The following is a 23,689-nucleotide window of genomic DNA, read 5'->3' on the forward strand; positions in this document are numbered from 1 at the left end:
GCTTTTCAGTGTTTTCTTTCTCATGAATTCTCCAATTTGGTTATGTCTCAGGATCTTTGTCGGCAGCACATGGCTGCTAAGTCCTCTCTGGGCAGGCAGGACTGTGGCGTCGGAGCTGCAGGTGGTGCTGGACCGGGAGCTGTGGGAGGAGGTGGCGGTGGAGGAACAGATACGTCACGTGTCAGCAGTGTGTCTTCACAGTTTAGCGACGCCCCTCAGCCAAGTCCTAGTTCACACAGCAGCACCCCCTCCTGGTGCGAGGAGCCAGCACAGTCTAACATGGATATCTCCACTGGGCACATGATTCTGGTAGACATATTTTTTAATAACAAAAAGTGCAAATTCACATTAGGAATGATCACTGCAAAGTGAACTGCAATGTGTGTTTTGAAGATTTGTTGCTTTTAGATCAACAATGGCAAAATTAAACTGTCTTAAATCAGTGTTGGTTGTGTTTCCTCTTCTCTAGCTCAGCTTTCCCAGCCCACTTTTGCAACATTTTTCCAAAGTGTGGAGAGAAATAATTGGTGCTGAAAATAAGGGCTTTTATGAGTATTTTATTCTTGAGGGCTTTAAAGGAACAGGCAACTTTTTTTTTTTGTGGAAATTTTATAACTCCTCTTTATTACTCAAACAGTTGAGTTTTACCATTTAATAATTCATTCAGCTGATCTACAGGTCTGATGGAAGCATTTTAGCTTAGTTTAACATAAATCATTAAACTAGATTAGACTATTAGCATTTTACTCATCATGAACTAAGAGAGGCTGTTTTCCTTGTCGATATGGCCAGAAACTATACTCTCATTCTGGCATAATAATCAAGGAACTTTTTATTTTCAGTAGAAAATTATTAAAACTATTTTGAAATTTTTTTGAAATTTTTTCTAATTCAATTAAATGATTTATGCTGTTTAAGAATAAATATTCACATTGTATTTGCAGTATTGTTTATTACAGATGCAAATCTTTGGTGACTTAATTGGTTAATTAGTTAACTTAATTGGTTATGATTTTTATCTGGTAATCTGGACCACTACATGCTTAAATATTGATTGAATAAACTCTTAACTTTACAATAGAGTACAATAGCTCTACATTAAGGTTCCAATAGTTAACATTAGTTAATTTAACTAACCTTAAAGATTTAATTAATTATAGGTGATGTTAATTTCTTAGTTGTTTTCTTAGTTAATTAAAATAAACTATAACTCAAACAGTTGAGTTTTACCATTTAATAATTCATTCAGCTGATCTACGGGTCTGATAGAAGCATTTTTAGCTTAGTTTAAGAATCATTGAACTAGATTAGACTATTAGCATTTTACTCATCATGAACTAAGAGAGGCTGTTTTCCTTGTCGATATGGCCAGGAACTATACTCTCATTCTGGCATAATAATCAAGGAACTTTTCATTTTCCGTAGAAAATTATTAAAACTATTTTGAATTTTTTTTTTGAAAACTAATTTTTCTAATCCAATTCAATTATTTATGCTAAGCTAAGCTAAAAGTAAGGGACTGGTAAAATGAGCCTATTTCCAAAAAAATTGGAGTGTTCCTTTAACAGGTACACTCTTGAAAAGCCTTGAAAATTCTTAGGCTGCATCCAAAACCGCCTACTACTCAGTAGGTACTGCATTTGAATTTAAACGTACTACTCGGCCATTAAAAAAGTACGTTCTTTACAATATAAATGTGAGCAGTATGAATAAAATTTGGACATACCACATCCTCCATTTTGTCAAGATCACGTGACCTACCCTCGTGAGTTGCATCGCTTCACTCCCATTTATGAAATCTCTCGCGAGGCATCATAAGATGTGCACTTCAGAATCCCAACGGAAGAAGTAGGTCATTCAGGTACCTTCGCTTCCTGATTTTCGAATTCTAAGAATTCGGACATACTACTCGGCTCGAATACTGATTTTAGTGTACTATATAGTATAGAAGTATGTGATTTTAGATGCAGCCACAATTTGCCCTTCTTCAATTTAGGGTCTTTAAAAAAGTCTTAAAATCTTAAACATTTAATGTCTTTATAAACTCATTCATAAATTAACTCATTCATTCATTCATTCATTTTCTTGTCAGCTTAGTCCCTTTATTAATCTGGGGTTGCCACAGCGGAATAAACCGCTAACTAATCCAGCACGTTTTTACGCAGCGGATGCCCTTCCAGCCACAACCCATCTCTGGCAAACATCCACACATACACACAAATTAACTCAATTATTGTTTTCTCTGACTATTATTTTAATAAAAATATACCTAAATTAAAATACATTTAGATAATTAAAGAAAACAAAAAACAAAAGTAACTTTAGTTAAATTATAACATTTTTATTGCCTTTCAATATTTCTATTGTTTACGAGCTGGTAATAAATTAGTTCTGAACATAATTTCTGAGATATCATTTCTCTGTGTCATCCTTGGTGTGAGCTTAATTATTTCTCTCCAGCGAGCACTTTAATATGATCTTCCCTCGAGCCATTTATAAACATTCATATTTACTCCATGTTTATACAAAGAATGTTTTGTTTTGTGTTTTCATATTGCTAGTACTTTAGCATTTTTTTATAAGTATCACATGAATAAGCAACATTTCTGAGAAATCAGGAGTTTACACTATCTCTCTCTCTCATGTTTTCTAGGCATATATGGAAGATCATCTGAAGAATAAAGACCGCTTGCTTAAAGAGTGGGAGGCTCTGTGCTCCTACCAGGCAGAACCCAGCACCATCTCAGCAGCTCAGAGTGAAAGTAACATCAAGAAGAACCGCTGCTCGGATGCCGTGCCCTGTGAGTACTCCCTCACCCCTCTGTCTCTCTTAAAACTCCTTCATTTTTTATGTAAGTGAAGAGTTAGTGAGCATCAGCTTGACTTTCAGTATCAGCACACCATCATTTATACTTAAAATACCATAGAATAGTGCACAGATTGGAATGCATCATGCATATCACAGTCCCTGACCGACCTCATCTATTTTTAATTGATTAGATGTGTAAATGTCACATGTTTTATGCAGATGACCATTCCAGAGTGAAGCTGAAAGCTGAGATTAACCCATCCAGGACAGATTACATCAATGCCAGCACCATTGTAAGTATGGTGGTACTCTTTTCTGTGGAACTCATCACTCTTTAGAATCAGAAACAAGACATTTGAAGCATGATATTGGGAAAAACTGACATTGTGAAATTGTGTTATTGTGCAATATATACAATACCTGACAAAAGGCTTGTCGTCCATTCCAATTGTAAGAGCAATAAATAATAACTTGACTTCTAGTTGATCATTTAGAAAAGTCCTAATCATCACAAATACTGCAGAAGACCTATTTAATCCGCATGGACCCAAGATACTTGAGAAATCGGTCAAGTTTGGAAAGGAAAAATCATTCACTTTTACATTCAGTATGGGGGTTTGCAAGAGATCTGCAAAAATTATGGAAACATCAACAACCTAAGGTATCAAGACATTTGTGCTGCCCATAACATTACAAACCATAGGAGAGGGCAAATTCTTCAGCAGGATAGCGCTCAAGGTAAGATCAAGGAGGAGGCATTGAAGATGAATTCAAATAATATTGATGAACTCTGGGAGTCCAAGAACGCTTTTTTTTTTTTTTTTTTTTGCTATTCCAGATGACTTTATTAATAATTTATTTGAGTCATTGCAGAGATGTATGGATGCAGTCCTTCAAGCTCATGGGAGTCATACACAATATCAACTCTTTTTCCAGTGCATCATGACTTTATATTCTTTACTGTACATTATTTCTGTTAAGTGACAAGACTTTTGTCTAAGAAAAGTCAAATTTTACTGTCAGAATTAAATAATTAAATATCAAAGCATGATCATAAGTGTATTCTAGAGGCCTTTGCCTTTCATATAAGCCACTTTTGATACCAAATGATCAACTAGAAGTTGTTATTATTTGTTGTTCCTAAAACTTTGATAAGCGACAAGACTTTTGTCAGGTAATATATGAATACAATTTGACTAGATGACTTGAAAAGCTCTGTTTGAAAAGAGTTTGTCATTTCAGATTGATCGGGAAGATTTAGTTGTGGAGTGCATATGCATAAATTGGAATCCACAAATGACCAGCATTGATGAATGCACTAAAGTAAAGATACAAATGAAATAATCAGTACTGTGTGTTTTTCTGCAGAGTTGAACAGTACATTTTTTTTCACTGGTGGTGAAAAAACTAGTGGTGCTGTTTTTTTTTCTTGTGGTGATGGTAAAGAGACCCCCTTACACCATTTGTAAAGGGATTTGGGTGTAGGACTATACACAATAAAATGTGCTATATAAATGCACATTACATTACAGTTTTACATTTATTCATTTAGCCGATGATATTATTCAAATTGACTTACAAATGAAGATAAGAGAAGCACATCATATTACAGGAGAGCAGCAATAAATAGATACCATTACATTTAAGTTATTTTAGCAGTTTATTTTTTATGTTTTATAGATACATAAACATACACATGCATATATGCACACCCATATACTTAAACACATATTAACATACATGGTGTATATAAATATATATATGCTGTATATGTATATATACAGTTAAAGTCAGAATTATTAGCCCCCCTGAATTATTTTTTTCCCTAATTTTCTGTTTAACAGAGAGAAGATTTTTTTTCAACACATTTCTAAACATAATAGTTTTAATAACTCATTTCTAATTACTGATTTATTTTATCTTTGCCATGATGACAGTAAATAATATTTTCCTAGATAATTTTTAAGACACTTCTATACAACTTAGTGACATTTAAAGGCTTAACAAGGTTAATTAGGTTAACTAGGCAGGTTAGGGTAATTAGGCAGGTTATACTATAAAGATGATTTGTTCTGTAGACTATCGAAAAAAAAATAGCTTAAAGCTAACAATTTTGACCTTGGTTCTTAAAAAATGTAAAACTGCTTTTATTCTTGCCGAAATAAAATAAGATTTTCTCCAGAAAAAAAAAAAAACATTATCAGACATACTGTGAAAATTTCGTTGCTCTATTAAACATCATTTGGGAAATATTTAAAAAAGAAAAAACAAATCGAAAGTTGGCTAATAATTCTGACTTTAAATATATATGTATCTATATATATATATCCCACTTACCTGCATGATGCACACTCAGTATTGCACAATATTTTTGGTGAAACATAGCGTGATTATAAAAAACTGTCTGGTGCATATGGAGAGAAGAGTTTGTCTCTTGAAAAAAAATCTAATGTTCATCATACATAGTCAAAATTATTAGCCCTCGTGTGAATTTTATTTCCTTTTTTAAATACATCCCAAATTATGTTTATTAGAGCAAGGAATTTTTCACAGTATTTCCTATAATATATATTTTTTCTTTTGTAGAAAGTCTTATTTGTTTCATTTTGGCTAGAAAAAGCAGTTTTAATAAAAAAAAATTAAGGTCAAAATTATTAGCTCCCTTAAGCAATACTTTTTTGATTATATTATACAGCGATTTGTTTAATTACCCTAACTTGCCTAAATAACCTAGTTAAGTCTTTAAATGTCACTTTATGCTGAATATTAGTGTCTTGAAAAATATCTAGTACAATATTAACGGTTATAATAGTTTTGTATTTTTCATTTGTTATAATTTCATTTATTTCTTTATTTGTTTTTTGACTTTTTGTTTTCAAATTCAGTTTGTTTAAATTAGTTTTTAGAGAGAGATTTACTAGTTTTTATTAGTTTCTGTTTTAAAATTGCTTAGTTTTAGTTTAGTTTTTATCAGTTACAGTTTCAGTATTAGTTTTAGTTAAATATTGTATAATAAATACTCAACCAAAGATAGTCTACAAGAACACTACCGTTCTCAAACTCAAATACAACAGCCCACAAGATAGCTGCCTCAAGCAAAATATGTGTGCAAGGCTGCTTCTGAGGTTAGATACAAAGTAGTGATGGGAAGTTATAGTAAAGATCTTTAGCGCGAACGGATGTTTTGTGACAATCCCCCATGTTAGGCCTCAACATATCAAAAGTATGTAGTCAGCAATCATAATTGCAGTCATAGTGAATTAAAACATCACTATGATCTGAAAAGTTTCTTACAATAACGTTTTGCAACATCGACGACTGACTGGAGGAGGCTTGATCTGGCCAATGCCATGAAGTTTACAGACTCTGGGGTGCTGTACGTGTACGGGGCAAACATCTGGTAGTGCGGAGTAAATAGACATACTTCTAAAAGGCATCCAGTAGGCTTATTAAATATATTTTCAAAGATGAAAACTATGGACATTTTTGCTGTAATTTTAGTTAGCTTAGTATGTACACAATCAGTTTCAGTTATTTCTAGTTTTTTATTTTTTAAACTCTCATTTTTATTTTTATTTCATTTAATGAAAAAGTTTTGTCAAGTCTAGCTTTAATTTTTTCTGTAGTTTTTGTTTAATATAATAACCTTGCTGTCATCATGGCAGAGATAAAATAAATCAATTATTCGGAATTAGTTACTAAAACTAATATGTTTAAACAGAAATTACGGGAAAAATATTCAGGGTGCTTATAATTCAGAAGGGCTAATAATTCTGATTTCAACTCTAAATGATTAGTCTTCATTAAAGCGACAAACTTGATAATGTATTGCTTGAAATACTTAAAACAAATGCAAATTATAAACTTTATTCAATGAGTGCACAAATCATCTGTGTTCTGAACTGTCTTGTCAACTATAATCCCGACTACACTACACATCCTGCAATGTGACCATTGCAGATGTGCACATCACAAAGTTAATGCTGAAACAATATATTGTGCAGCTCTAGATTGAAGTCCGCTTCATTTTTTTCTGCTAGACAAAGCTAGAAAGCCCTGCGCTCTTTGCATCCCTTTCTGTTACCAAGGCGATAATCCATTTATTCCTAATAGACATGGTGCTTTCGGAATCCCCCTCTTAGTGCTGCCATGGCTACATTGTATTGATCTCATTCAGGACGTGTAGGTCTGGAATCCCCCACTGTTCTGTTGTAGTCGAGAGCGAGAGATCATCAATTAAGCCTTCATGCAACTCGGATCACATTAATGGCTTGTTGTCGTGGTGATGGGCAGATCCAGGGTTAAGAAGGTCTAAAGCACTGACCCTTGACTTTTTGTCTCCTGTTGACCCTTTAGATTGAGCATGACCCCCGGATGCCAGCGTATATCGCCACCCAAGGACCCCTCTCACACACCATCTCTGATTTCTGGCAGGTCAGTCAGCCGTGTAAATGTGAGAATTACGTAATTCATGCAGACAAAATTGCGTAATCCAGTCAGAGTTTAATGTATAATGCAGAGATCTGAAAATGCAGGGTTGCAGATAGGATAGGTTTGTAGGTTTGCAATATGATGTAATTTGTGTGAGTATTAAAGTGCAAAAAGATGATTTAAAATTCGGCAGGTTCAACTTAAAGTAATACTCACAACTTTTCTCCTTTGTGCATTATGCATTTTAAAAGGAATAAAGCAAAATTTGAGAAATAAAATTAGTGCATTTTAGGATATAAAGCTCCTAAAAAATCCATTTTATTGTTGCTACTTAAAATGATAGGGATAGTTCACTCAAAAATGTAAAATCTGTCATCATTTACTCACCCTCCATTTGTTTTTCTTCTGTTGAACACAAGAGAAGATATACTGAAGAATGTTGGAAACAGCCATTGAATTCTACAGTATTATGTGTTTCTTCAATGGACTTTGTTCCTACTGTTATGTTTATGGCTGCTTTTCCCAGTATTTTTTCTGAATATCTTGTTTTATGTTCAACAGAAGTAGTTTATAACCCTTTGAGCTTGAGGAAATGGTTGGAAAATTTTGGGGTGAACTATCCCTTTTTATTTTTCTGGACTCTATTTCAGTAGTTAAGTGTCATTTGTACATTTCTAAAATTTTGCAACGATACAATGCATTTATTTAATTTTTAAGATTTTCCTTTATTTCTCAAATTAAAACAGAGAAGAAAAGTTTTGTGATTACTGCTTTAAGTTCATACTTGACTTTCCTTTCAAAATAGACAAAATGGGATTTGGGAAAAAGTGAAACCAATATATCAAATAAGATTCTTAAAATCTTAATCCAAAAGAGTCAGATCAGTGGTTATATATTAATGCATATTTAATAATTATATAAGAAGGATGGGTTAAACTGATCAATACTCAGTTTAATCTTCTGCCTTGAAACTATTTTACAAAATTTGAAAAATTCTGTTTTAAAGACATGTAATGTTGAAATGCACACAAACTAATCTTAAATAAAGTGAATCAAAATTTTCACAAAAATATTAAAAATAGCACAACATTGATAATAATAAATATGACCAAAAATTTCATTGTGGCGCAGTAGGTAGTGCTCTCGCCTTACAGCAAGAAGGTCACTGGTTTGAGCCTCGGCTGGGTCAGTTGGCATTTCTGTGTGGAGTTTGCATGTTCTCCCCGCAATCACGTGGGTTTCCTCTGGGTGCCACAGTCCAAAGACATGCAGGACAGTTGAATCTGTTAGGCTAAATTGTCCTTAGTTTATGAATGTGAATAAGTGTGGATGGATGTTTCCCAGTGATGGGTTGCAGCTGGAAGGGCATCCGCTGCGTAAAACATATGGTGGATAAGTTGGCGGTTCATTCCGCTGTGGTGACCTCAGATTAATGAAGGGTCTAAGCCGAAAAGAAAATGAATGAATGAATGTGAATTCTCTGTTCATTTAAGCAGTTCAGCAGGGGTGTTGCTAGACCCAATTTGGGGCATGTGCCCCAGTTAAAATTGCCAGTGCCCCAGTAAATGCTTTGAGATATGATTTACTATTATATGATTGATTTATTAAGAATCACAGCATAAAGACGTAATTCTTTATGTGCAATGCAACCGAACCAACGATGGTGAAAGCAATGTAGTTTAATCAAAAAGCAGTTGCATCTCCACATGTGCGCAAAAAACCCTCACACACCTGCTCTTCTCCCGGTGCGAATTCTGGTTGTTAACATTAGCCGAAAAAAGTAGGCTACTTGCTGCTCACCTGCAGCTCATGCACTGTGAAACCACCGTGATACAGCCTTTTATGTGGAGGTGTCGGCACGCAGTGAGTTTTGCAAGTCGACAAAACTAAAGTTTAAATGATATGATGGTGATCTTATCATGCATACTGTCAGGGATACTTAATAAACCTAATTCTCTGCCATAAGTCAAGTCTAAGACAACAGATAATTCTATAAAACATCTTTTTTGTATTATATAGAACTGTCTATAGAATTTCATTCTAATAAAATTTATATTCATGCAAAAGATTTTCTAAATGATCTTAGCATATCACTCTAGTTGTGTCTTGTGTGCATTGTTTTCCAGTTACATTACTAGTATTTCCAGTTACATTTTCAGTACATTTTAGTATTTTTAGGATTCATTTCTGTTATTTATTTAGAATAATAATTGTATAATAACAATAATAATTTTATTTATAATAAATATTGTTTTTGTATTTATAAAATATTATATATATATATATATAAAAATTTTTTATATATATATTTATTTTATTTATTTATTTATTTTTTTAATGGGGTTGGGCGTGCCCCAGTAGAGCTTTATGTCTAGCAACACCCCTGAGTTCAGTGTATGAAGTGATGCTTGTTTTCTGTGTATAAATGTAAAAACTGGTTAAAATGCATATTTTGTAAGCCGTGCATGTTTGCACAGATGGTTTGGGAAAGCGGGTGTACAGTCATAGTGATGATGACAGCTCTGGTTGAGGATGGAGAAAAGCAGTGTGATCGCTACTGGCCCGATGAAGGCTCTTCTCTATACCACATCTACGAGGTTTGCTTCAAAATGTCCAAAAATATACTGCATTGTCAAAAATATTGTAATGTTTATTCTACTTAAAGCGATAGTTCACCCAAAAATAAAAACTTACTGTTTTCTCACCCTCAAGTGGTCCCAAACCTTTATGAGATTCTTTCTTCCGTTAAACACTAAATAGGATATTTTGAAGAAGCTGAATGCCTGTAACCAATTACTTGCATAGTAGGGAAAAAATGGAAGTCAATGGTTACAGGTTTCCAGATTTCTTTGAAATATCTTCTTTTATGTTCAACAGAAGAAAGGATGTGAAATAGGTTTGAAACAAGTAAAGGGTGAGTAAATCATTACAGAATCTTCAGGTTGGATGAACAATCTCTTTAAACTACATTTTATTGTAGGCAAACCACATTTTTATTTTAATAAATGTCTCACTCAGGTGAACCTGGTGTCTGAGCATATCTGGTGTAATGACTTCCTGGTGCGTAGTTTCTACCTGAAGAACGTCCAAACCCAGGAAACTCGCACCCTGACTCAGTTCCACTTCCTAAGCTGGCCCGCACAGGGAATACCCACTTCCACACGCCCTCTGCTGGACTTTCGCAGGTACTGCATACATAATATACTAATAAAAAGATCACTTTAAATGTGAATGTGAACAGCCTAATTACCTGATAATGGTGATATATACTAATGCCAATTATTTGAGATGATTATGAGGTTATTATGAAATACAACCTGAGTTGTATACAATCTGCTCATTGAGTCTGATGTGACGTGCCACAGTTTCTTGGTCCAAACGGCAAATACTCTTTCAGATACTAAAAAGTGAACAATTGATGCTAATATATGCTCACAGGTTGCTATAATGCTACTGAAAATCATGATTGTAATATTTATATCCATGCATAACCTCACACTTTTAAAAAGTTATGATTGTAATGTTTATATTCATGCATAACCTCACAGTTTTATAAATGGTTTAAATATTGGAGTCTGGGATACAGAGACTGTGAAAGTTAAAAACCTTTTGATTATAATGGTCATAATCAACTGTTGAGATTTTTTGTAATATAGATGAGTAGAGGTTTGGACCCGGAAGCACTATTCCAACTGTCACAACTTAATGAGCGGATGGTATTATTTTATACCGTAATATACGGACTGCCATAATGATTATGATTAAAAATGCACTTTTTTATTATAAATATTTAAAGTTGCCATGAAACGAAAGTTTAGATTGTGACTTTTTCCTAATTGTGATGTATATCCAAGTGAAATGGCTTCTGAAATGGTTGGGAAAAAATAAGGTAGGCAGGACTTGATTTTGTTAGGTGTTGCTAACAAAGTGAAGGAAATTAGAATGGCAGGATTGCCCCCAGTTGTGCAAGATTCCTCTCTACCTGACGTACCGTCAATGTCATGACAAATTTGGAATCGGCTCTTCAATAGGACCATGAGTGATTCTATTGGTTCACTTGAATTTATTGGGTAGTATTCATAGTGCCTGGTTACAATTTCTGTGAAATCACATACTAATTTATTCATTCATTTTCCTTCGGTTAGTCCCTTTATTCATCAGTGGTCACCACAGCAGAACCACCAACTAATCCAGCATATTTTTTATCAAGCGTATGCCCTTCCTGCTGCAACCCTGTACAGGGAAACAACCATACACGCTCATTCACACACATATACTACGGCCAATTTAATTTATTCAATTCACCTATACCGCGTGTTTTTGGACTGTTGGGGAAACCAGAGTACCCGGAGGAAACCCACACCAACACAGGGAGAACATGCAAACTCCACACAAAAATGCCAACTGACCCAGCTGGGACTCGAGCAGCGACCTTCTTGCTGTGAGGTGACAGTGCTAACCACTGAGCCACAGTGTCACCCTTCGTTCTAATTTATATCAAATAAAAATCATTATAATGACCATTCATTTTTTATTTTTATTTAAGTGACTTTGAACTGGCTGGCTGTTTTTCAGAAACTGCTGATCTACTGGAATCTAATGGTCTAAAAAAAAAAAAAATCCAGTGAGCGGTGGCACTTTAGGCCCATTAAAACCAATTGAGCATCGTGTCAACGCCACAGCCTACCTGAGTATTGTTGCTCACCATGTCCATCCCTTTATGACCCCTTATAATCATCACAGACTGTTTTATTGGACATGACGACAAGTTCACTGTACTCAAATGGCCTCCACAGTCACCAGAGCTCAACCCAATAGAGCAACTTTGGGATGTGGTGGAACAGGAGATTCTCATCATGAATGTGCAGCTGACAAATCTGCAGCAACTGTGTGATGCTATCATGTCAATATGGAGCAAACTCTCTGAGGAATATCCAGTGTCGTGTCTCTGTGCCACGAAGGGTTAAAGCAGTTCTGAAGTCAAACGGGGGTCCGTACTAGTAAGGTGTACTTAATAATGTGGCCGGTGACTGTATGCATATGAAAAAGCAAATAGATATAAGGAATTGAGGGAAAAAAGCACGCACATCTCTCTAAATGGGTGCTCAGCCAAACAGCAAAAAGTGCAAAAATGTATTTAATATGGCGACAACACAAAAGCTCCAAAAATACCTATTTATTAAATTAAAAAGGCTAACACAAAGTGTGTAACGTTTAGAGCAGTCTGATCAAGAGCCGGTGTGCTCAAAATGTTACATGCTTTGTGTTAGCCTTGATTTAATAAATTAAAAATATTTTTTTCTAAAATAAAATACATACATAAATACACAGGGCTTACAAACATACAGTGCTCAGCATAATCGAGTACAGCCCATTTTGAAAATGAATGTTTGTATCCATTTCTCAGTGAATATAGGCAATGTATTTATGTTGGTTTATTTAAACAAAACAGATGTATTAAGCAGATATATTTATCAAAATAATATTTTCTCCAAACAAATTTAGAACTTGAAAGATAATACAATTAAATTCAAGCAAAATGTTGCAAAAAAATTACATACAAAATTTTAACTAAATTTTTCAAATTTTTTTTTGCTTCTCTTGATTTTTTTCTCTTTTTATAACTTTGTGTTTAATATTTTTCTATAACCTATATATTGGCCTCTACTAGTTTTTGGGCCGTAATCGTAAGTTGATTTGTTAGATAACCTCCAGAGTACTGATTAATCTAATGTATATGCACAAATATAATATTGTAAAGCTTCATATTAAAATATAAATTTAAAAGGTAGATGTGTGAGGGGTGTACTTATACATGCTGAGCACTGTACATAACTAGACAAAAAATGAAAAATTATTTAGCATTTCTTATCAGGCGCTATAATTTTTAAATGCATTATTTATGACATGTGGCATTTATGACAGATGATCATAGGGTCCGAATGAGACCCGATTCTAGGGGGAACTCAATTTGTCCTTAGACCATAATATTTAAATTTAAAATTAAGAAGTGCAAATTTTGGTTTCATGGCAACTTTGACTTGTTATTATTAATCGAATTATACCAACATTGCTATTATTATATATTTAGTCTACTTTTATTATCACACAGTTGAAATTAAATTCAGTGTGAGCTAATGACAAATTCCGTTTCTTTTTTGTTGTAAGCTTACACTGTAAATGTCAAATTAAACATGACAAAAATTCAATTAGAATATGTATATTTTTTATATTTAAACATTTTAGCAGCCACAGTGTCATTTTGTGCGTCAAAACTGTGGCAGTTCTATGTGTATTGTATGTATATGTGAGTTCCACATTACGTTCCCTATTTTTACTCTCTCTGCCTGCCATTCCATCATGGCTTCACTCTCACTCCTTCATTCTCTTTTTTCCCACTCATCCTCTGTCTCTTTTAACCTCTCAACCTCTCTTTCTGAGAGCGATGGAGCGCGGTAGCGAGGTATTGCACAGCTGTCTGTGTCATTTTTGTGGTTTGCAGCTAGTAGTCTGGTTCCAGTTGCATAGTCACAAAAATGAGCACAGACAGATGTGACTGCAGCAACGCTGATGAAACGCTCCATCGCCAAACTCTGTCCATCTCCGTCTCTTTTCTACATCTCACTCCTTTCTCCACTCAAGTCCTGATGTGCTTTTCAGTGTTAGGTTGATGTTGCTCGTTTCCTACCACTGTTTGTATAACACTCTTCTTTTTGGCTCTCTGCTGTGTGCAGTGCTCCTGATCCTTTTTCCTCTGATCTCTGTGGGTCTCTACTCGAACCTAGATGTTGATAAAGCCTTTTGTTTTGTTTTACACAAACGTCTGTGATTCTTTAAGCTTAAACTTTTAAGTTATATGTGTTCAAGTGAGAATGAGTGTGTATGGGTATTTTCTAGTACTGGGTTGCAGCTGGAAGGGCATCTGCTGTGTAAAACATGCTGGATAAGTTCATTCCGCTGTGGCAACCACTGATGAATAAAGGGACTAAAGAGAATGAATGAATGAATGAATGAATGAATGAATGAATGAATGAATGAACGAAAATACATTCCAAAATGTTGATCAATTCAAATCTCATATTAGTAAAACACTGAATTAAATGATTTATAAATGTGTCTATTTGTAAATTATTAATATATTTGTTGTAATCTGCATATAGTTGAAGTCAGAATTATTAACCCATCTGTTCAATTTTAATTCTTTCATATTTTCCCCCAAGTTCTGTTTAATAGTGAGATATTTCCAACACATTTCAAAACATAATGCTTTAACTAATAACAGATTTTTTATAACTGATTTTTTTTTTACCTTTGCCATGATGACAGTACATATATTTTTAAAGATACCAGTATTCAGCTTAAAGTGCTATTTAAAGGCTTCACTGGGTTAATTAGGCAAGTCATTGTATAGATATAGCTTGTTCAGTAGCTAATTGGAATAAAATATTGCCCCATTAAGAAAAAAAAATTTGGATTGCATTTCCTAATGGTCCTAGTTAACACACTCAATGCATTTTTTTTCAACACATCCCATAATTTCTAAAATATCAGTAGATATGGTAGATATGTAGACTTAATACATATACTATAACAAAAATCAGACAATATGAATTTAAGACCAATTTATTAAAAAAATTAAAAATAAAACGGTTTTGAATACAAAATCACCTTTATTTGAAGTATGCCATAACATTTTTCAGATTCACATTTAACATGCTTTTTTTTTTTTTTTACAATAATAGCAAAATCAATTGTTGTAGTGCAACAGGATTATGTTAGTTAGATTTTTTTGTAAACCAACAATGCTGTGTGTGTGTGTAAACCATTATTTAAAACAGACATTTTTAAATGACTTTAAGAGTCATTATTTAAAAAAGTCAAAATGTGGTCCATACATTTGGTAGAGCAGGTAGTTAAATGGTTAAGGTGGCTATTAATATTGACTTTAAAATAGTATAAAAACAAAAAACAAAACTGCTTTTTGCTAGCCGCAATAAAAAATAAGACTTTCTTCAGAAGAAAAAATATTATAGTTATATAATATTATATATACAATGTTTTATATAATATTAGTTATTTTATATATATATATTTATATATATATATTATATATTTATTAGATATATTATATATTTATATATTTTATATATATATATATAGTTATTTATTGATATATATATATATATATTTTTTTTTTCCAATGTTTAACAGAGCAAGGAAATTTTCACAGTATGTCAGATAATATTTTTCTTCTGGAAAAAAGTCTTATTTTGTCTAGAATAAAAGCAGATTTTAATTTCTTAAAGCATTTAAGGTCAAATTTATTAGCCCTTTTAAGCCAACTTTTTTCGATAGTCTACAGAACAAACCATTATACCATTATGCCATCATAAAATAACTTGCCTAATTACCCTAACCCGTCTAGTTAACCTAATTAATCTAGTTAAGCCTTTAAATGTCACTTTAAGCTGCATAGAAGTGTCTTGAAAAATATTCAGTAAAATCATATTTACTGTCATCATGGCAAAGATAAAAAAAATTCTGTTATTAGTTATTAGAAACGAGTTATTAAAACTATTATGATTAGAAATGTGTTGAACAAAACCTTCCCTCTGTTAAACAGAAATTGGGGAAAAAAATAAACAGGGGGACAAATAATTCTGACTCCAACTGTATGTATGTATGTATATATATGTAACAATGTATTTAGATTTTGTTTAAAGAAAAAAAAATCAGCAAGGATGCATTCAATAAATAATAATAAATGTTTCCTAAAAACATAATTCATGAAGAAAAGTCAGCTTTTCAACAAGATTTTACAAAATAAATGACATTAAATTAGTTGTTATTGTTTCACAAATTTACTTTCTTAATTAATCAAAAATATATATTATCACAACGCAACCATGATTATTCCAGCTGTACAAAAGGTGCACATTAAAGCAGCTTTACAAAAGTGCACATTATTGCTTTACAATCTAAATCAGAAAAGTTGAAGTTATTAGTTACTAAAAACTTTAATGAATTAATTACTAATAACTTTATCAGGTAACGTTATTATATATAAAAATAGTTAACCTGCAGTTATATAGTGTATAAGTATATTTTATAAATAGATTTGCAATAAGGTTGTGTTAGTTAATAATAGTTTATGCATCTACTAGCATGAACAAACAATAAACACAGCATTTATTACAGTATTTTTTCATATTAGCTAACGTAAATGATTGAAAATACAGATGTTCATTGTTAATTCATGTTAACTCATGGTGCATTAACTTAACAAGCACACTTTAAGAAATAAAGGTACGCGGACTGTCACTGGGTCTATCACATATGTGTAACTATGTGTAACTATCACATATTAGTACCTAAAAAGTACAAAAGTGTTCCTCTTAAAGTTTTTAGATACTAATATACTTTTGAGGTGCCAATATGGACCCTTCAAGTACAAATGTGTACCTTTTGAAAAGGTACCACCCCAGTGACAGCTCCTGTACCTTTATTTCTGAGAGTGCATGAATTTAGATGATAATAATGCATTAGTAAATGTTTTTGTAAAAAATCATTATTAAATGCTGCAGAATTGTTCATTATTATTTCATGTTAGTAAATACATCAACTAATGAAACCTTATTGTAAAGTGTGACCAATACATTTTGCATCAATGGTTGAATTCAAATGAATAATATTTGCATAATAGATTTCTGTCATTTAGTTACATATACTTCATAAACGTCAGAAACTGCTAATCGTCACTTTACACACTACCAAATCCCGAGCTAATCTGACTTATAAACACTGGTATTTCCTTCAGAAAAATCTTTCTTTCTGTCCTTCAGGAAAGTCAACAAGTGCTACCGTGGACGCTCCTGCCCCATCATTGTGCACTGCAGGTATTTCTGAAACACTGATGCATTTGAGAAATTCAAAAATCCATTAAATGAAAGTTTTAAGCATAGTTTCGTTTGTTTTGTAAGAGAGGTGGAACCTACAAAACTGTTTATTAGAAGGTGTTTTGAAAAACAGATTGTATTTTAAAGATATGAAGTGCTCAGGGTTTCCACAGGGTTTTAAAGTAAAACATTTCTTAATATTTCTCAATTCATTTAAAGGGATAGTTCACCCAAGAATGAAAATGTACTCATCCTCAAGTGTTTTTTTTTAGTTTTTTTTTTTTAGTTTTTTTTAGTTGAACACAAAAAACATTATTTAGAAGAATGTTTGAAACCGCTAACATCCATTTAGGAGAAATAAATACCATAGAAATCAATGGCTACAGATTTCTTCCACATTTGTATTCAACAGAGAAAATTAAAATAAAAAAGGTTTTGAATCACACAGGGGAAGAGTAAATGATCACTTTTAGGTGAAGTATTCATTTAAGTGCTTTCTATGTTTTAAATTATTTTAACGGGTCTTAAAGGGATAGTTCGCCCATAAATGAAAATTTACTTACTATTTGCTCTCCCTCTAGTGGTCCTTTATGAGTTTTTTTTTTCTTTTTTCTGTTGAACACAAAAGAAGATATTTAGAAGAAAGCTGTAACCATTCGATTCCAAAACAAATATTATGGAACTCAATGGTTACAGGTTTCCAACATTCTGCAGTATATCTTGCTTTGTGTTCAACGGAAGAAAAAAACTCAAACATGTTAGGAACAAGTGAATGGTGAGTAAATGATGACAAAATTTTCAGTGTTGTGTGAACTATCCCTTTAATATTCATATGTCCATGGAAAACTATATCTGATACTAGTCCAGATTGCTGTATTATGATTACAAATTAATCTAATTCAAAAGTTGTCAAAGTCTCACATTTGATTTGATGAATTTTGCAGAAACCTTTTTATGTTCACAATGGCACATTAGGTATTTTTTTCCCAGAGTGTTTTGCTCACAGTTTCACCCTTCTGTTCAGTGATGGTACAGGCCGGACTGGAACATATATCCTGATTGACATGGTCCTGAACCGCATGGCTAAAGGTCAGCACTTCATGCAAATCTTGTGAAACATATAAATAATGTTAAATTGACAGTTTGATAGTTCGCTATACAATTACAGGCGAGTTTTTTTTTTCCTTAAACACATGAGAAGATATTTTGAAGAATGTCAGATACCAGCAATCGTTGACATCCATAGTAGGAAAAGATAATACTATTGATGTCAGTGGCATACAACGTATTTCAAAATATCTTCTTTTGTGTTCAACAGAAGAAAGAAACTGAAATGGGTTTGTGACAAGTACAGGGTGAATCAGTTATGACGGAATTTGTTTTAGGTTGAACTATTAATTTATGTCAAGCATGCTAAATATTAATTTCATTAAAGTTTATGGCTTTTGTTTTTAACTTAGGAGTGAAAGAGATCGATATTGCTGCAACCCTGGAGCACATTCGAGATCAAAGACCAGGAATGGTTCGCACCAAGGTAATGAAGAAGAGAACAACCTAAATCAAATATACACTCACCGGCCACTTCATTAGGTACACCTATCCAACTGTTTGTTAACACAAATTTCAGCCAATCACATGGCAGCAACTCAATGAATTCAGTCACATAGACATGGAAGAAGAAAGGAGATTTAAGTGACTTTGAACGTGGCATGGTTGTTGGTGCCAGACAGGCTTGTCTGAGTATTTCAGAAACTGTTGATCCACTGGAATTTTCACGCACAACAATCTCTAGGGTTTACAGAGAATGGGAAGAAAAAGAGAAAATATCCAGTGATTGGCAGTTCTGTGGGCACAAATGCCTTGTTGATGCCAGAGGAGAATGGTTTCAAGCTGATAGAAAGGGAACTGTAAGTAACCACTCGTTACAACCAAGGTATGAAGAGCATCTCTGAACGCACAATACGTCTAACCTTGAGGCGGATGGGCTACAGCAGCAGAAGACCACACCAGGTGCCACTCCTGTCAGCTAAGAACAGGAAACTGAGGCTGCAATTCACACAGGCTCACCAAAATTGGACAATAGAAGATTGGAAAACCGTTGCCTGGTCTGATGAGTCTCGATTTCTGCTGCAACATTCGAATGGTTGGGTCAGAATTTGGCGTCAACAACATGAAAGCATGAATCTATCCTGCCTTGTGTTAATGGTTCAGGCGGATGGTGTAATGGTTTGGGGGATATTTTCTTGTCACACTTTGAGTGCATTTGTGCCAATTGAGCATCGTGTCAATGCCACAGCCTACCTGTGTATTGTTGCTGACCATGTCCATCCCTTTATGACCACACTGTACTCATCTAAACATGACAATGAGTTCACTGTACTCAAATGGCTTAGACAGTCACCAGAGCTCAATCTAATAGAGCACCTTTGGGATGTGGTGGAACGGGAGATTCACATCATGGATGTGCAGCAGACAAATCTGCAGCAACTGCGTGATGCTATCATGTATCATAGAGCAAAATCTCAGAGGAACATTTCCAGTATCTTGTTGAATCTATACTATGAAGCATTAAGGCAGTTTCGAAGGCAAAAGGGGGTCCAACCTGGTACTAGTAAGGTGTACCTATTAAAGTGGCCAGTGAGTGTAAAAAAGCATTATTGTACTCAATATAACCATTTAGTGTAACTGCTGTATATCATTTTCATTGGTGCTGACGGTCTTATTAAAGAAGAGTTGTGTGGATGGGTTTTGTGTGGCTTTTAAAACATGCTGACCTGCGTTTTTCTTTCTCCTCAGGATCAGTTTGAGTTTGCTCTCACCGCTGTGGCCGAAGAGGTTAATGCTATCCTCAAAGCTCTACCGCAGTAAAATGAATGGCTGTATGAAGTCGACTCACACACATACATACGCATACTATTACAACTACATGCATGTGGGCAATCATGCCTTAAATGGCCACCGAGGTTAGTATTATGGATGTGCATGAGTAATGGAACTAGTCAAGTACTTGTTTACTAAAACACGATTTGCACTTTGAGTTTTCTTTGCTGAAATGATTATTGCTAAACCCTTCACGTAAATCATGTTACACTACATAAGTTAGACTGTGATATGAAAGGGTGAAAGATCCAAGTGTGCGACATTTCAATCTTTATGGTTTTGATTAGGGTCATGCTTTCCACTAGATAAAGATCAGCTTTTATGATGGAAAGAAAGCCACCAGGAGATATGAGAGAGTTTTCTGTGGCCGAAGAGCACTTTTTTACCCACAGCAAACACCGTTAAAGGGATAGTTTACCTAAATACTAAGATTTTGTCAAAAATTCACCCACCACTCACTTATCACAAATCTGCTTCTTCTTTTGGACACAAAGATGATATTCTGAAAAAAGTTGGAAGCCTGTAAGCATTGACTTACCAAAGTATTTTGTTTTCCTTTTAAGTATATCAATGGTTACAGGCTTTTTTAAAGCTTTTTTTCAGAATCTCTTCTTAGTGTTCAAAAGATAAAAGGTTTGTGATTGAGTGGTGAGTACATTTTTGACAAGTTTTCAGTAAAAAAAAGAAAGGTTTTGAATCACTTGAGGATGAGTACATTTTATTTTTATGTAATATATTTTCTATCCCTTTAAACAAATGCTGTTTACATGCGCGCTAATCAGATCATCATTTGATTGATGATTGAAAACTAAATACTAAATATTAATTTCACCCGGACTTTAAAAAAGGCCTATTGTACATCTGCTTTAGTCTGATACCTATGCTTACATCGTTTTATTTACATCTCAGTGTCTTATGAACTGCCCGTTTTCAAGAAAGCAGCTTATGTTACATACATATTTTTCTGTTCCAAAAGCAGAGGTGATGTTCAGGGGTAATGTTTTTTAAGACATTTTCAATAAGACCTATGCCTTATTTAATTTGATTTTAGAAATATATTTTAACAAATGTGGAAGCAAAACTGTATAAAATATATAGACCTACAGATTATCTTGCAAGCACAAACTGCTTTTTCTTCAATTGATATTTAATGTATACAGTGCTCAGCATAAATGAGTATGCCCCCTTTTGAAAATGAATATTTTGATCAATTTCTTAGAGAATATAAACAAAATATTTTAGTGGATTTAAACAAAAAGAGTTTTATTAAACTGTTATATCTATTAAAATAAGACTTTGGTCACCGAACATCTTTAGGAATGGAAAGTTAATACATTTAAATTTAAACAAGTAAAAAAAAAAAAAAAAAAAAAAAAAAAAAATTATATATATATATATATATATATATATATATATATATATATATATATATATATATATATATATATATATATATATATATATATAAACTTTGGGGATTCTGTTTATTTTGTGTTCGTGGTTAACATACTTTGAATTTTTAATTGACAGAAATTACTCCCAGGAGTTGTTTTGGAACTGATTTTTTTTTTTGTGTAAGCAGGTATAGGGCTAATCATCCCAGAGCTCAGATGGTAAATCAGACTGAATATTTACTACTTATTTCGTCACCTTTGAATTAAAACATTCTATCTGACATTTTTGTCACATATTCTTATTAAATGACAACTTACACTATGTACAATATTGTTAACATTTTGAGACTTTTTATTTAAAACACACAAAAAACGTTTTATCTACAGTCAAACTCTAGCTTGGCTCGATAAGGTTCTTTCTATGAGCATTTCAAATACACGCACGAGGAACAATCGGGATCAGTTTTCTTTGTTATTTTGTCAGATTGCTTTGTTGACAGCAGGAAAGACCAGAAAGAAACACAAAATCAAACTTGACTAAATAATGGCACACCACACAAAATTGAAAAGAAACCTGAAACTAAAAAGGTGTGTGTAAATGTGATGATTGAGAGACAACTCTTTTTTAAAAATGCATATATTAAATGTTAAATATATTTGTATTTGTGTGTGTGTGTGTGTATATATATATATATATATATATATATATATATATAAATAATCAGTAAAACCTTTGTTAGTGTTTATTAAACTCATTTGCTCATTGTCTGCTTTCTTTTAAAGTGTTTAAATTTGATATTAAGCCTTAAAGGGTGAATACTTCATAAAAACATTAACATATTAATTACATCGAATTCACAGCTGCACTGGAAAAAAAATATTTAGCACAGCCTTGTATGCTTAATTTGAAACAAGAACAAATATTCATCCTAAAACATGAAGTAAATGTTATAGAAAGCAAAAGTTTTACTTTCACAAACATCAACATATTGTTACAACAACAATTAATTTTTTTTAATTGTATTTCTTGAAAAGTAATGCCTCAATTAATGATCTGCCAGATAGAACCTTATAATTCCAAGCGGGTAATGACTTTTTAGAATGAGAAACTTCTATCTGCATTTACCCTGTTTTTTTTTTTACTCCAATTTGCAAATTTGATAATTTACATTTAGAGTTTTTTTTAGGGTCTCCGTCATGTTAATGTATGAAAGAGAACTGCACATATTTTGCTATATGGAATGCAAAAACTTAGAAGTTCAATATCTCAAAATAATTAAGCAGATAGAACCTTATAACTCCAAGGTGACGATTTGCTACAAATGTCTGCTTTTTTCAGATATTGAAAAGTTGCAAGTAAAGCTCCAGTGACATTGTCACAATGCTCTCTTCAGATCTGAACATTGCAACTCATGTGCTGACATGTAATGCCCACAATATATCAGTTTGAAATGTTTACTCTGAATCTTAAACCACATTTCTATCATTTTATTATTCTGTAAACAGCCCTAAAGACGCCAACTGGCAGCTCTTAGTATGTCTTATAATTAAAAACAATATACACTTTAGTTGCATTTAGATTTTGACTTTGAGATTTGAGACGGTTATTATTATTAGTTATTATTATTATTATTATTTAATCTTTAAATGTGTTTGAATTAGATTGTTCAGGTTAACCAAGCAGTATCCATTCTTGTTTTAAAATTAAATAACATGCAGGTTATATTTGGCTTTAAACAATGCATTTCTGTTGTTCAAGTACTTGACTACAAATTGCTTTATGCCATACTCATTTATTATTTCTGCTTTCCTGCACTTGAAACAAAATATTGCCACCAGTTTTGTCTTTCTACAGCACGTATTATCAAATTGTTCCTCTAAATTAATATTCACACACATACACAAATGCTACCTTGGCTGGACCTGTATCTAAGCTCTTCAGGATCTGATTTCTTCCTTGCCTTCACTTTTGGAAAAAAAAATCTATATATATATATATATATATATGGTCTGTTGGTCTGAGTTTGCTCTATCTGTTTGAGCATGGTGTAATGACTTAGTCCCGTTACGTACACTTCATCAGTGTTATGCGAGTTTTCTTCACAATCTCCTGTCTACTGTGGTGGTTTCAGAGGGAGGGAAAGTCAAAAGTTGAGCTTATTTTTAAGGCATGGTCATGTGTGGACTTGCATGGAATGTGTGCTCTCAGATTTCTACACGTTCCCCAGGCCTTGGATGTTCAAAATAAATTCAGATTTACCGTTTTACTGTAAAACAGT

General features: G+C 33.2%; 1 protein-coding gene and 1 non-coding gene across 3 annotated transcripts in view; both read left to right on the forward strand.

The window, feature by feature from the left end:
- The window catches only part of ptprnb (protein tyrosine phosphatase receptor type Nb), a 67,855-nt gene extending 46,729 nt beyond the window's left edge, over positions 1-21,126 (forward strand). For both annotated transcript variants that reach the window (XM_005165867.6, XM_687691.9), the window contains 10 exons: positions 52-309; positions 2,654-2,801; positions 3,029-3,102; positions 7,166-7,243; positions 9,718-9,837; positions 10,259-10,425; positions 17,083-17,136; positions 18,161-18,225; positions 18,597-18,670; positions 19,933-21,126. In XM_005165867.6, the coding sequence (XP_005165924.1) occupies positions 52-309; positions 2,654-2,801; positions 3,029-3,102; positions 7,166-7,243; positions 9,718-9,837; positions 10,259-10,425; positions 17,083-17,136; positions 18,161-18,225; positions 18,597-18,670; positions 19,933-20,004 (1,110 nt within the window). In that variant the 3' untranslated portion in view covers positions 20,005-21,126. The remainder of the gene's footprint in view (positions 1-51; positions 310-2,653; positions 2,802-3,028; positions 3,103-7,165; positions 7,244-9,717; positions 9,838-10,258; positions 10,426-17,082; positions 17,137-18,160; positions 18,226-18,596; positions 18,671-19,932) is intronic.
- Positions 13,681-13,828, forward strand: mir153b (microRNA 153b). Its single transcript, NR_030096.1, has one exon. It is a non-coding gene; the product is annotated as a microRNA 153b (primary transcript).
- Positions 21,127-23,689: the final 2,563 nt, after the last annotated feature.

This window comes from Danio rerio, chromosome 6, assembly GCF_049306965.1.
Source record: "Danio rerio strain Tuebingen ecotype United States chromosome 6, GRCz12tu, whole genome shotgun sequence".
NCBI classification, from domain to species: domain Eukaryota; kingdom Metazoa; phylum Chordata; class Actinopteri; order Cypriniformes; family Danionidae; genus Danio; species Danio rerio.